The 15,792-nt window shown below is 35.0% G+C and overlaps 1 protein-coding gene across 7 annotated transcripts in view; it reads right to left on the reverse strand.

Annotated features, from left to right (window-relative positions):
* The window catches only part of VPS8 (VPS8 subunit of CORVET complex), a 299,574-nt gene that overhangs the window by 174,641 nt on the left and 109,141 nt on the right, over positions 1 to 15,792 (reverse strand). For all 7 annotated transcript variants that reach the window (XM_029215384.1, XM_029215383.1, XM_029215387.1 and 4 more), the window contains 3 exons: positions 11,820 to 12,042; positions 8,571 to 8,660; positions 5,945 to 5,996 (listed from right to left, as the gene is read on the reverse strand). In XM_029215384.1, coding sequence (XP_029071217.1) covers positions 5,945 to 5,996; positions 8,571 to 8,660; positions 11,820 to 12,042 — 365 coding nt within the window. The remainder of the gene's footprint in view (positions 1 to 5,944; positions 5,997 to 8,570; positions 8,661 to 11,819; positions 12,043 to 15,792) is intronic.

The following is a 15,792-nucleotide window of genomic DNA, read 5'->3' on the forward strand; positions in this document are numbered from 1 at the left end:
GAAGCAGACAAGCTCTGCTGTGGAGTTCATGTGCTCAGAGGAGAGGAGACAGGGAGGTATACAAGTAAATTACCATCACAGGCTTTCAGCCTCTGACTAAGTGCAGTCTGTGTGGCAAGCACAGCAGCAGCTGGGGGTTCACATGGGAAAACCAGCAATTTTTCTGGTTGGGGAAATAGAGAAGGTAGGACATGTGAACAGTAAACAGACTGGCAGAATCTTGCAAAAAGAAAGCCAGAAAGAGGATCCTCAAACTTGACTACCTTCATCACTGACTGATCCCTAAGCCACACACGTGGGACAGAATCAAAGCAGACCAGCTAAAGACAAAGGACCTTTTGAGAAGAGACTGGAGACACAGTAGAAAGCCACAATAGAAAGAGTCTGCAATTCAAGCCCAGCCAAGAAAATTACCTGATAAAATAAAGAGAAAAAATTCTCAGTGAAGAAAAATAACAGAACCCAGAATCTCCATAATGTAACATTATGTAACATAATGTAACATAATGTAACATAATGTAACATTATGTAACATGTGAAGGAACAAGAAAATAAAACATATTTTTCTTAAAAGAAAAGAAAATCAAGTCCAATCCTGAAATGAACAAAATGTTAGAACTGATAAGAATTTTAAATCAACTATTATATTTATCCTCAATGAAACAAAACATGTTTCAATGCATGAAAATTTGAACAGGGAAATGAAGAGATGCAGGAAAGAAACAGAAACAATAAAAAAAAGAACCAAATAAAAATTACAGAACTGAAAAATACGATTGTGGAAGATAAAAATGCACTGAGTGTATTTAACAGCTGAGTTTACATCAAAGCATGAACCTGAAAGTAGAGCAATAGAAATCATCCAAGGAGAAGAACAGAGAGGAAAAAAGAGCAAACCAAACAAAACCAAAACCCAGAGGGACTGACCTATGAGATGGTGGAGGAAGAACCTTCAATAATCTGCTCCTCCATGAAAGCAAAGAGAATACTGGCAGAAACAGTCAAAATCAACTTTTCCAGAACTCTTGAAATTAACTGAAGGCTTGCAATAATCCACGGAATGTTTATTCAAGAAAAATGCCTGAATCTCAGTAAGAACTGTGAGCTTCATGGTGGCTTAACATTACCTAGTCCCATCCCCCTTCCCCCAGCTTCACCTTAGCTTTGAAGCCAACCGCCTTGCAGCTATGGTAGCTGTGAGCACCAGCAACCTAGCAACCACTCCAGGGGGCAAAATGCCTTTGGAGCTCCCCAAAAGCCCATCCTTAAGAGAACTGTCACTATCTAACCTATGTGGCAGCTCACTCAACAGCTCCATTCTCAGGGCTTGTCTTTTTTTTTGTCCTGACTCAGAGCTTACTCTAAGCAAACAGCCCTATCCCCAAGGCACATTATTTAACTTTACAGGTGCCAGAGGCAGTGCCTCCAGAAGAGACTAATTAGAGACCCACCAAAAACCTTAAAAGGAAAAACTGGAGAATGAGAGGTCTGCAGGGGCTTTCAAAAGCTCCAACATATTTCTGGAACTCTAGAAGGACATGTGCATGTACAGGGCTGTGGACATACGCAGGAAAGACCTGTAAAGGCCTACAACCTATGGATGACTTTGAGGATTTGCATAAGCAGGAAGTAAAGGCTAATAAGGCAGAACTGTAAACTGTCTGCCAGAGCATTAGAAACCCCAAAATAAAATGAAGCAAAAGCTGACAGACCTAGAGTGAGAAAGAGACATTTCAACAATAACATTTAGATGCTTCAATACTCCTCTTTCAATAATGGATAGAACAATTAGCAAAAGAGGAACAGGAAAGAGAAGTTTTGAATGAAACTATAAGCCGACTAAACTTAGAAGACATCTATAGAACATTCCACTCAACAACAAAACACATTCAACACATTATTTTCAAATGCACTTGGAATATTCTCCAGAATAGGCTTTACATTAGGCTATATTATAAGTTTCAATAAATTAAAAAAACCAGAAACCATACAAAGTATGTTCTCTAACTGCAATGGAATGAAATTAGAAATCAGTATCAGAAAGAAATGTGAGAAATTCACAAATATGTGGGAATTAAACAGCATACTTCTAAATAACCAATATCACAAGGGAAATTAGAAAATACTTTGAGATGAATGAAAATGAAGACACAACATACCACAACTTATGGGACGCAGCTAAAGCATTGCTTAGAGAGATATCTGCAGCTGTAAACACCTATTTTAATAAAGAGGAAAGATTTCAAATCAATAATCTAGACTTTCACATCAAGAAACTTAAAAAAAAAATATGACAACAACAAAAAAACCCAAAGCAAGATGAAGGAAGTAATAAGACTAAGCAGAAATAAATGAAAGAGGAAAGAAAAATAAAGAATATCAATAAAATCAGAATTGGTTCTTTGAAAAAAAACAATAAAATTGACAAACCGTTAGCTAGACAGACCATGAAAAGATGAGAGAAGACTCAAATTATGAAAATTAGTAATAAGAGACATCACTATAGACCTTATAAAAATAAAAGGAATTATAAGAGAATACCATAAACACTATATGCCAACAAATTAGACAACAGATTAAATGGACAAATTCCTAGAAATCCGCAAACTACCAAAACTGGCTCAAGAAGAAATGGATAATCTGAATAGACTTAACAAGCAGAGACTGAACTAGTAATTTGAAAACTTCAAACAAAGAATATCCCTAGCTCACATGGCTTCATTAATGAATTCTACTGTATATTTAAAGAATTAATACGAATCCTTCAAAACCTCTTCCAAAAGACAGAAGAGTGAACACTTCCCAACTCATTCCATGAGGCAAGTATACCAAGATACCAAGTATACTTGATACCAAGACCAAAAAAAAAAAAGATATGAAAAGAAAATTATAGAACAATATCCTTTATTAAGATAGCCATAAAAAATTCTCAAAACAAATATTAGCAAACTCAACCCAACAACATATAAAAAAGATTATACCCCGTGACCAAGTGGGATTTATTCCAAGAATGTAAGACTGACTTAACAGAAATCAAAAATCAATCAAGCTTATAAACCGTATCAATAAAATAAACAAGATTATGTTAATAGATGCAGAAAAAAGCATCTGATAAAATCCAACTCTTCCATGTTAAAAATACTTAACAAACTAGGAACAGAAGGCAACTTTCTCAAAATAAAGCCATCTATGAAAAATCCACAGTTAATGTCATATTTAATGGTGAAAAACTGAATGCTTTCCCCTTAGGAGAAAAGAAAAAAGATAAGGATGTCCACTCTTGCCAATTCTGTTCAACATTGTATTGGAGGTTCTATCCAGGCCAATTAGGGAAGAAAAATAAAAGAAATCCAGATTAGAAAGGAAGAAGTAAAACTAACACTATTTACAGATGACATGATCTTATACATGAGAAAATTCTAAAGAATCTATTAAAAAAATTAGAACTAATGAATGAATTCAGCAAGGATGCAGGATACAAGATCAATATAAAAATCAATTTTATTGGGAATTCCCTGGCATCCCAGTCGTTAGGACTCAGCACTCACTGCCGGAGCCCAGGTTCAAACCCCTGGTCAGGGAACTAAGATCCCACAAGCTGCGTGGTGCGGACATTAAAAAAAAAAAAAAAATTATTCCTATACACTACCAATGAACATTCTGAAAAGGAATTTTTTTAAAAAATCCATTTATAATAGCATCAAATTGAATAAACTAGGAATAGATTCAGCAAAAGAAGTATATGACTTGTACACTGAAAACTGCAAAAACATTGCTGAAAGAAATTAAACAAGACCAAATAAATGGAAAGATATACTGTGTTCACGGACTGGAAGATGTAATAATGCTAAGATAGCAACACTTCCCAAATTGATCTATCAATTCAAAGCAATCCTTATCAAAATCCAGCTGTCTTTCTGCAGAAGTTGAGAAAGCAAACTGATTTTAAAAGACCAAAATAAATGGAAAATATATCATATTCATAGAAGCCTCTGCATTAAAACAGCAATCCTCCCCAAATTAACCTATAGAATCAACGCAATCCCAAACAAAATTCAAATAAGCTTTTTAAAAAAAACTGCTGAGTTCATTTTAAAGTTCATACAGAAAGGCAAAGGACATAGACTAGCTAAACCAATCTTGGAAAAAAAAAAAAAAGTTGGAAGACTTAAGGTACCTGATTTCAAGACTTACTACAAAGTTACAACCAAGACAGTATATTATTGGCATAAGTATAGACATATAGACAAATGGAACATAGCAAAGAGCACAGAAATAGACCCATACTTATATGGTCAGTTGATTTTTGCAAAAATCAATTTTTAGCAAAAATTTTTTTTACAAAAAAGGTGTACAGGTAATTCAATAGAAACAAGATAATCTTTTCAAAAAAATGGTAAAGGAACCGATAACTGTACAGGGAAAAGCCCTTGAACTTGACCTTGCATCATATATGAAAATTAACTCAAAATGGATTATAAACCTAAATACAAGTGTTAAAACTAGAAAAAAACAAAGGATAAAATCTTTATGATGTTGAGTTGGACAAAGATTTCTTAACCGGAACATCAAAGGTCTAAAACTACTGAAGAAAAAATAAATAAAATGGACCTCATGAAGATTAAAAACTTGTTCTTTGAAAAACATGGTTAAAAAAACAAAACGGTAAGCAATGGACTGGGAGAAAATTTTTGCGAAACACGTATTTTAAAATGTCTTGTATCCAGACTACATAAAGAACTCTTACAGGCTCTGGTGGGGAGTTCACATGCCTAGAACTCAATAATATGAAGTCAAATAACACCTCTTCCCTACCCTTCTAAAAAGTGCTAAAAGATTTAAACAGATGATTCGCAAAAAAGATACGTGAATGGGCAAGAGCACATGAAAAGATGCTGAACATCACTAACCACCAGGAAAATAAAATTTTAAATCACAATGTGATACCATTATCCACCCACTAGAATGGATAAATTTTTTCAAAGACGTAAAAAGATTGACAGTACCAAGTGCCTGCAAGGATACGGAGCTATCAGAACTCTCATATATTGCTGATGGGAATGCAAAATGGTACAGCCAGTTTGAAAAACCAAACAGTAGTACCTTAGAAAGTAAAACATACATTTACCATACAATCCATCCATTCCATTCTAGGTAGTTGCCCAAGAAGAATGAACACATATGCCCACACAGAAACTTATTCATAGCTAGGGGTCAGCGATGGAGGATAAGGACAACATGAGGACACCTGTGGTGATGAAACTGTTCTGTATTGTGACTTTATCAATTTGAATATCTGGTTGTGAATATCTGGATGTGCTTCAGGTTTGCAAGATGTTATCACTGAGGGAAAATGGGTAAAGAGTATACTGGATCTCTTGTGTCATTTCATACAGCTGCATGTGAATCTACAATTTCCTCATAATAAAAAGTTTAATTAAAAACATAACAAAACTCATTCGCAAACGTAGCAGCATTACTTATAATAACTCCAATCCAGAAGCAACTCGAATGTCCTTCAACTGGTTAACAGATAAATAACGGTACATCCAACCCATGGAATACCATTAAGCAATTAAAGGGAACAAAATAATATATGCAACGACATGGATGAATTTAAAAAACATTAAGCTAAGTGAAAGAAATAAAACACCAAGATCAAGATTACATAGTGTATGATTCTACTTACATGAATAGCAGTAAAGGAAAGTAGATCAGTGATTGCCTGGAGATGGGACTGTGGGGAAAGGTTAGAGTACAAGGGACAGGAGGAAACTTTTTGGTGTGAAGGAACTATATTGCTCCTTCTAAAATTTGATTATGGTGGTGGTTACATGATCATGTACGATTATCAAAGTTCACACTGTACGCATAAAATTGGTGAATTTTGTTATTTAAATAATATTTTTAAAGAGAAAAAAATTAAGGCTTAGAAAATTAATACCTGTTAATGTCTTTCCTGCATTCAAAGGAGGTGCAATGACTCTGAAAAGTTTCTGCATAAAAATTAATAGGAAAACAATCAACATCATTTTAAAAAAATATTTTAAAAAATAATCTAAATCTTATGCTATTAATCACCTTTCTCTGATTGAATTAGTCATTTGCTATTAAGATTAAATATAAAAACTCTTAATGTGGACATGAACTGTTTTCGTAGGATCACTGGGAAATCATTACTGTTCTATTCCTCACTGAAAGAAACCATTTAATAAATACCAGTTAGAAGAAGGTCCTTGTTGAGATCATTATTTCTAATATAAGATATGCTTAGGTTCCTAAAAATGCTTTATTCTTTAAAAAATAGTAAGCCAGTCAAGGGCCTAATAGCCCACCAAAAGGGTAAGATTACTTTAAGCTGAAAACATGTGAACAGTCAGCAGCCACAGAAACACCTAAATGTAAGCAGAGCCCCTGAAAACACAAGATTAATGGCAAAACTATGTTGGCCTTCCTGGGAGGGAGTTTCCTATTTAGGAGAAGATTGACCCTTAGCACTGGGAGGTGGTGCAAAGCCAGCTGTGCATTAGCAACAAAAAGCTCAATAAAACTATTCATATTTTCCAAGGAAAACCTAAATCCCTCCCTCACACCCCAAATTTCGTTAAACTGGTATATAAACCTTTACTTCTCTGGTTGTTCAGTGATTTACTCATTTCTGCGTGCTCCCAGTACAACTGTGAATAAACCTTGTCTTTTCTCCTGTTGTCAGTTCATTCGCAGCTCTCCCCCCACCATTCAGGTTTCAGGTGGTAGAGGAAAAGTTGTTCCTCCCAACACAAGGCACTCAGAAGCAGCCAAAACTAGAACTAAAGATTTCAGAAACTATGGTAGTCATCTCAAGTATGATGACACTGTCTTTCATTCTAGAAAATCTAGAAAATTTCAAAAGGCACTATAGTTCCTCTTATTTTTAAATTTTTATTTTATATTGGAGTATAGTTGATTTACAATGTTGTGTTAGTTTCAGGTGTACAGCAAAAAGATTTAGTTATATATATATATATATATATTCTTTTTCAGATTCTTTTAATTTGGACCTTAAACTGAAATGACTAAATGTGGACATGAACTGTTTTAGTAGCATCACTGGTAAATCACTGTGATTTTCAGTTTAAATCTCTTTAAACTGAAATAGCTAAACTTTAAACACTGAACAGTGATCTCTTTTATAGGCCGAGAATTATAAAAGAGCAATCACAGGATGCATCTAACTTCCCACTGCTAAAATCTCCAAATGACTATTTAATAACAAATACCAAGCTCCTGCTGAAAGTCATTAACTTGAAAACTACTCAACACAAAACAAGGCAACGTCAATAGAAAAGTGTTCCATCTGAGATGCATAGTTATAAATGCAAACCAGATTTTGAGGAATAAAAAATCCACACAAAACAAAAACTTCAAAAGCAACAATAACAAAAACCCCACAACCATTTTCATCAACATAGAATGCATCAAATTAGAATCTGTTTTCACAGATTATTTTGAGAGAAACTAGAAACTGCATTAATTCTTCCTAATTGTGGTTTAATAGTGGGATGGAGAACATTTTTGCATGTGCGCAGGTCATGGACCTCACTGAAGAGTCAGCTAAGAGGTGTGCAAATGTTAAAAATACTTATCTGAAATAGACAGTCAAGGTCAAAACCAGTGGGGAGGGCTGTGGCACTCATTTGGAAAATGACCAAGAGACAAGAAGTACAGCCCAAACTGAAGGAGTTATGAATTAGAGGGATATTCACCTACCAAGCTAAATATATTTAAAGAAGACTGAAATATCATAGAATGACTGCTGACTTAATACTGAAGATGGTTTTGGATGTCCATTAAATATGCAAAAAAGTTGAGTGGATGCCTTCAGGAGAAGCCTGGGTCTTCTGATCCAGGTAATGAAGTCACTGTAATAAAGCAATGGGCTAGCAGGGCATGACATGCATCCACAATCCACAACCCATAATTCTGTCTATAAATTTAAGGGAAATAACAAGATGAAGATGGGTTTGGTTCTTTTTAAAATAAGCCCTAATGCTTTTTAGATGCTCTCTTCTAATGGTAAGGAGAACAAGAAATTATAATGAATGCTATAAAATTCTGAAATAGGAAAAGCAACAGATTAGCAATTGGCAAATCATGACCTCCCACCATTTTCAGGACCTTCTCCAGAAGAATATATCTACAAAATAATATTACTCAATAGTACCATTACTCTATACAGTAAATATATATAATGAGTTTCTTATACCTTTTGGAAAAGCTATAATAATATCAAAATTTTTTAGAAAAATTCTTAAAGTCTAATGGGCTTTTAATTTTATCTATCTGGGCTTTTATCTATCGTTCCCTGGGATTTAAATACCTACTTTTGCAGATAAAAAAGAAAGCAATAGTAGAAGGTATAAAACTAAAGACTATCTAAAGTCCTAAACAACAATGGGTGCAAGTCTAATAAATCTACAAGAAATTTTAAAGTGATTGGATGAAAACAAACTATTCAAAGCAAATGGAGAGAAAGGAAAAAACATTAATAGACAGTGTTAAATACGCATATAAGTTAGAACGTATCTTACCTCCATTGGACTAATAAATTCGTTCATGCCTCTGTTGTAGACATAAATCATAGCATCGTATAGCCGATTTTCCCAACACATGAGAACTACCTGTAAAAAGGAAAAGTTGCTTGGTCCACACAATTGAGCAAATCTCACCAATTACTTTCCTCAAAGCTTTAAGAATGGGGAAGATCTTAAACTCTCTTTCCTAATTTTTCTTATTCCTTCTCTGAAAAAAACTGAAATGGAAGTACTCAAACACAATGCCAGGGTAAGAGCTGTTGTAGGTTCAATGTTACTTTCAACAGTACAATAGCTACTTTTAAACATCCTCCAATGTCTGATTTTATTTCTTCTCTATCCTCCCCCTTTCCATATCCATCTTACCTGTGGTCACTAGTTCTACAAATGTTTACTGAACATCTATATTCAGGTCCTCTCCTAGGCACTGGGGATAAAGTGATAGGTAAGACAAACCCAGAACTATTCTCTACCCTGACAGAACTTCCATTCATCCTGGACACTCACCAAAAGAAGGGGCACAAAATGGTGCGTGAATTATGACTTGGGGAAGATACTCAATTACACAAATAGTTCATTTACAAATGTGGTAAGTCTATAAAGGAACTTGACTTGGTCTGGAGTATTCAGAAGGTCATCCCTGAGGGAGCAATATTTAAGTTAGGACCTAACGGATACATGTATGTGAGCCAAAAGCCGATGTGGAAACTAGGGGCTCTGCAGGCAGAAGGAGCAATAAGGATGAGGAATAGAGATGACTTAAGTACAGAGTACCCTATATACTGTTCCTACGAGAGCTATATTATACTACTTAGTGACAGGAGAAGACCGAAGTGGAAGAGTAGAGGTCAACAAAGGATAATGATAAGGAATAGCCAAAGGGAAAACAAACTACTAGTCTGAGGGAAAATGGAAGTGAGGTATCATGGGAGAGTCCTTCTAGACAACGGCATGTTCTGGGACCTCTTCTCTTTTCTCACTTTCCGCCCTCTCAGCCAGTGCCATGATCATACATCTCTTTACAGCTTCAGCCCTAACCTCTCCTCTGACCGATATATCCAACCATTGACTTGATACCTTCACCTGAATGTCTAGTAGCTATCAAAATAAAACGGCAAAATACAACTCCTGATTTTGTCTCCCAAACTTAGACCTACCCCAGTCTTCCAATCTTCTTAAAGGAATCACTATCCACCTTGTTTTTCAAGCCAAAAAATTAGGCAACAGCCTTAAATTCTCTCTTTCCTCACCCTTAGGTCCAATTCATCAGCAAATCAGCTCTACCTCCAAAATGTATCCAAAGTCAGGCCATCTCTCTCCATCTCACCATTATCATCTCTGGCCAGGGCTACCTCCTGGACCAGCTCTTAACCAATCTCCTTGCTTCTTCTGTACTTGGCCCCCACCCCTCATTCTGTTATCTATAGGCAAATCAGAGTGATCTCACTTAAAACCTTTTAATGATTTCCCATAGCACTCAGAATAAAAAGGAAAAATCTGTACCTTGCCCTGAAAGGGCTACCTCTCTCTTTCAACCAAGTGCTGTTTGCCTTTTATCTGTAACTTTTAGCACCCGACGCGTATGTTTTTTTTTTTTTTTTTGCATTAGCTGTTGTTTTTACCTGTAACAATCTTCTCCTCCAAGATTTTTGCACTACTGATTCCTTCTTGTCATTCAGATTCCAGATTTGATCAGACTCAATGTTACTTTCTTGGTTTTCTATAACTGACCCATCTAAGATAGCCTCTCATTCTCTCTTTATCATACTGCCTGTTTGACTTTTAACATAATACTTGTTTTCGATATTTCTGGCTTGTTTACTTGTTTGTCTGTTTATTGTCAAACTTTTTTTGCTAATGTAAGCCTTATGATAAGCCTTGTCCACCAGGGTCACTAAAGCATTGGAGGTCATTACAGACTCTAGTGAAAGTAAAGCTGAAGAATTATTAGGATGTGAATGAAATGGAAGAAGCAACCTAGAGAATGCTTTCAAGAAATGTGGGAAAGAAAGAGGGAAAGGGGTGGAGGAAGGAAAGAAGGAAGAAAGGAGGGAGGGAAGGAGGGAGGGAGGGAGGGATCTGGCTGCAAGTGGGAAATGTGATATGGCAGTAGCCAAAGGGGAAGGAGGGGAAGGCTTGATACGGAGAGAAGGGAATCTGACGGGGAGATTGGTTTAAACTGTTGTTTTAACATGAAAAAGAGCAGAGAATATTTACCTAGTGTTGGAGAAAAAGCTAAAAATGTTGGAAGGAGAAGAAATTAGAAATTTCTCTTATATCAGTAATAGGTAAATACAGCTAGATTGATAACATGCTCTCACATCATCAGACCTATTGTCAGACATGAAGATTACGCCAAATCACCCATATGACAGAAAGGCATATGTAAAGAGGACCTGGCCTTTGCAAACTTACAACCATTCATAAAGAACTTCCATGAAGAAAACAATAAACATTTTCCAAACTCTTCATTTCCATGTGATTTTGCACATTAAAAACAAACAAAAAACCTTTGGTCCTTCTAAGTTTGTAAGCCACTGTACTTTAGTTCAATAGGACTCAGCACCTTGGTACCTTAGAGCCTTTGCTCAGCATTAGGACTGAAGAGTTAAATGAAGAGTTAAGAGTGAAGTGTCTTAGGTCAAATACATATTGCTCCTCAATTAAGGACTTAAAACTTATTGTGGAGACCTCAGATATACTGGAGGTATATTATCAATGAGCTGGCTGATCATGCTAAGATGTCCTAAAGTTTGCTTCTTATACTATGCTCTGCATTTCAAAACTTAATGTATGAAAGTTATCAACTCTGAACATATAAACTAGCTTTTCAAAAAAATGGCATCATACACTTAAAAATATTCTATTTTTCACGTGGAAGTGCTTATAGTTGAAATTTACTTGCAGATGAAAATTGTAGTAGTGAACAAACAAACTGGTGAAGAAGGATAGGCCAATAAGCATTTGCTGAGCAGCTACCAAATATAAACCCTATGCTAAGAGCTCTGGGGGATGTCAAGGAAACCGAAGACTACTGGCTTGCAGGAGTTCCTAATCTAGCTTTAAGTAATGAGCACTCCTAAGAAATATATTGACAAATATAAGTTTATGAGACCTCTTACCAAAAAGTGCTAAAAAATAATTAGGGTTGATGAAAGACAAAGTAAGGCCCGATGAGTCAGGTAAATATATTCAATAAAGGAATGATGTTTATTCCATAAATTAGTAGACTGCCTATAAACTCACCTGCTGAATGTCTAGGCTGGTGATATCCATATGTACAATGAGGGCTTCCACATTTTCCATCAGTTTTTTATCTTGGAAATGAACAATCAAGTCTTTCATTACCTGGGGTGTGATCCCCACCAATTTATCACTTAAAATATATGGTTCAAGGCACTCCAAAAACACTCCTTTGGCCACTGAATTCTCACTTAATTTGTCATACACCTGGCTAAATAAAAGATCCCTGCAACAAACGGGGAAAAATACTTTTAGGAACATTCCAAACACCCATTAAATTCAGTCTATTAAGTATATCTCATCTTTTTCCTGTTTCAACTTACGTGCAAGTTTATTAAAAATAGTAACAATATTTGCAAAGAGCTTTATATTTTGAAAAATCTCTTATATATACTATCTTAGTTCACCCAATACTTTTTACAAATAAAAAATGTTGAATAAGTTAAATTATTTGCTGAAAATCAGCTAGCTAACAAGTGATAGATTCAGAATTTGCATCAGCCTTCTGACCTAAACCCTGTGCTGAATCCATTATGGCACACTGCTTCTTAAAGACAACATTGATATGGGAGCAGGTAGTACGGAGACTATGATGAAGTAAAAAAAAAAAATTAAATGGACTATTCACAATTTATCCTTTCCTCTTTCCTGGTATCTAAATACTCCCATCTGATCTGCAAGGCCAATCTGCTTCTTTATCTAGTTCTTGCCCCTTGCTTCCCAAAGGGTTTAGGTAGTGATTATTGATGGGAGAGGAAGAAGAAAATGTTCAATGATTTTAAAATATGTCTGAAAACTATTTTATTGCAGAAACAAAAAAACTGTAATTAATCAAATGCTACCACACTCAATAACTGTTTTATTTATTTTGTATTTCTTTTGCAAAGAGTCCAGAAATAATTTTAAAGTTCTATTCACCACAGACATAATCTGAATTTTGTTTTCAATATTTTGAATATTATATAAGCATTGTCCTAAGCTGCTACTTAACTCTTTAAAATTACCATTTTGTCTAACCACAATGTTTCAACATGCTGAAACATCAGAATTTATTTAACTACTCCTGTAATGTATCACTTATTTCCACTATTTCACTATTATGAGTGAGGCCACAATGAACATCTACATATATAGTCTTTCCATTTGGGGGCTTAATTCCTTAGTCATTCTACTTTTAGAAATTTATTTAAAGTAAGAAGATACAAAAAATTTTGTGGCACTTAAAATGTATTACTAAATTATCTTCAAAAATCATCATAGCGCCAATTTACACAGCCATCAGTAATGTATAATTTCAACAGTTTCAACAGACAATTGTCTTTATTTTTTTCCCATATAGTTTAATGTATAAATTAAACAACATCACTGTTTTCAATTCTTTGATGACTGGCAAAATTAAATGTTTTCCATGTTTCCATTTATACAGTGTATTGACTTATATCATTCACTGATTCTTTAATTCTTTTTTCAAATACAAAAACTGTGCTAATTCTACTTACCTGTTAGGATTGACTGATTATTTATTTGCTAAATGTATAATCTCTATATATGTGCATCATGTCAATTGTGAAAAGTGGTAGATGGTTCATCCACAGGTGTGATCTTTCATGACAAGTTCCACAAAAAGGACAAGGAAGACTCTGAAAGCAATGGGATGGGGTCTTGCCTCATCTGAAGTCCTGGAAGGGGGACCAATGATAAACGGACTGGCTACAACTGCATAGAACCCCATGTTGCTTTTCAATAAACAGTATTTGCAATATCTGGGGGGAAATCCATATCCATTTATTTTTTTCTCATATCCACAAGTGTAATTCTTGCATCACTTTCCCCCTTACTTTATATTTATCAGAGTATTTTTCATGTTAGTTTCATTGTAATCAACAGTCCCTTACTTTTTTTTTTTTTTTTTTTTTTTGCGGTACGCGGGCCTCTCACTGTTGTGGCCTCTCCCGTTGAGGAGCACAGGCTCCGGATGCGCAGGCTCAGCGGCCATGTCTCACGGGCCCAGCCACCCCGCGGCATGTGGGATCTTCCCGGACCGGGGCACGAACCCGTGTCCCCTGCATCGGCAGGCAGACTCTCAACCACTGCACCACCAGGGAAGCCTGACAGTCCATTACATTTTTGTGATTACCAATTACTAGCCAAGCAAAAGGAACTGAGATTAATGAAGCCTTACTGTAAGAAAGATAAAATAAGAGTAACAAAGTAACTCTTATGAACTTAAAGAAAATGTCCTATTTGCTAGCCCTTGCACTCTGTAATGTGTTGTTAAAAACAACATGCTAGGAAAGATAATTATATATTTCAGTTCAGCACAAAAAGCCCTGGGGAGGAAAACTAAAGAGCTACAAATTCCGTAAAGAGAGCATAAAAGTTGACAAACAAGGCACTCCTGTGACAAACTACAGCATGCAATGCCGGTAAGATTAATGGCAAAACTATATGCTTCTTTCTTAACCAGTAAGAGGCTATAATAAAGAAGCAAGAAAAATATAACTCAGCAACTCCTATCTGCATCTCTACCTTAAAATAAAAATAAAACAAAATTTTAAGACATGTTCTCGTCATTCTGGGAAAATATTTATTCGATCAACAGAGAAGGAGGGGAAAAAGAAAAGTACACACACAAAAAAAAAGATTTTGGCTCTTGTGTTTCTTTCTGTACTTAGGCATTATACTCCAGGGTGCTGACTTTGTTTCCTGGAACGGCTAATGTCAAAACTGATGTTTATCGCTTCAAGCTTAGCCTCCTTATAACCAGTATAATAGAAAAATCCATTCTGAATAACAGAGGGCCAACAAAAAGGTCTTCGACATAACTTCACTTTATATTAACACTCATATTAAAGACATTATTTGGAGTTTATCATACATAACTTCAAATTGATAGAAAAAATGACCAAATTTACTTTTTGCACTACCAATTTTACAATTAGAAAATGTGAAGAACTCAGCTTTGATTATGAGATAATTACAAATTCAGAGACTGTCTGAAGGGAGCAAGAGCATCAATCCTAACACTTGCCTGTACACTAAATATACAACCAGAACCAAATAAACAACCCCCCACTACATATAAGTGGGATTTAATAAATCCAAAGTTGATTTCGGCTGGCCTCTTTATTTATAAAATTTAAAACAAAGTTCAAAAGAATAGATACATGTAAATACATATGAAAAGATGTAAATACACCTGAAACTAACACAACATTTTTAATCACCTGAACTCCAATATAAAATAAAAAGTTAAAAAAAAAAAAGGGCTCCATATGACCTGGAAAACATGACCTTTAGAGACAATCCACTTTTTTTTTTTTTTTTTTTTTACCAAATTTCACTTATTTAATTAAAATTTATTGAGAACCTGTTACATGTCTGGCTACTATCATAGATGCTGAATTGTGTGCAAAATGAAAGTTATTTCACTGCTCAAAAAAAAAAAGTTCAAATGATCTTCAAGAAATTATGTTCAAAATGCTCTGTTTCCTGATACAAGTATCAGTTTGTAAATATTTCCTTTAAAAAGACATGGCTTAATTAAACTCTGAATATACTGAAAACTACCATACTCTTTAAAATGGTGAATTTTATGGTACGTGAATTATATCTCAACACAGCAGTTAGATAAAATAAAAAAGGCATGGCCCCATTTTTCACCTAGCTTTGATGTTTAGAATTTTAACTTGCAGTTACCAAGAAAATGATGAGAAAAGTCAAAACAATAAGTTCCTCAACCATGGCTGATAATTAAAATCTTTCTGTTTCGCAAATAATAATCCTGATGTTGAACAACAAGGTTAAACAAATACTCTGGCTATCAAAAGGCCACTTCAGGTTCACTTTAGATTTAAGAGAAATACTTTTGGTTCAGATTTTACATATAATTCAAGTTATCTGAATAATGGCTTCTTTTTGGATATCTGCTTACAGTGATATAAGCTTGAAGTGGTCAAGATCATCTACATACAGC

This window comes from Monodon monoceros, unplaced genomic scaffold, assembly GCF_005190385.1.
Source record: "Monodon monoceros isolate NGI ecotype Baffin Bay Population unplaced genomic scaffold, NGI_Narwhal_1 Super_Scaffold_11, whole genome shotgun sequence".
Classification (NCBI taxonomy): domain Eukaryota; kingdom Metazoa; phylum Chordata; class Mammalia; order Artiodactyla; family Monodontidae; genus Monodon; species Monodon monoceros.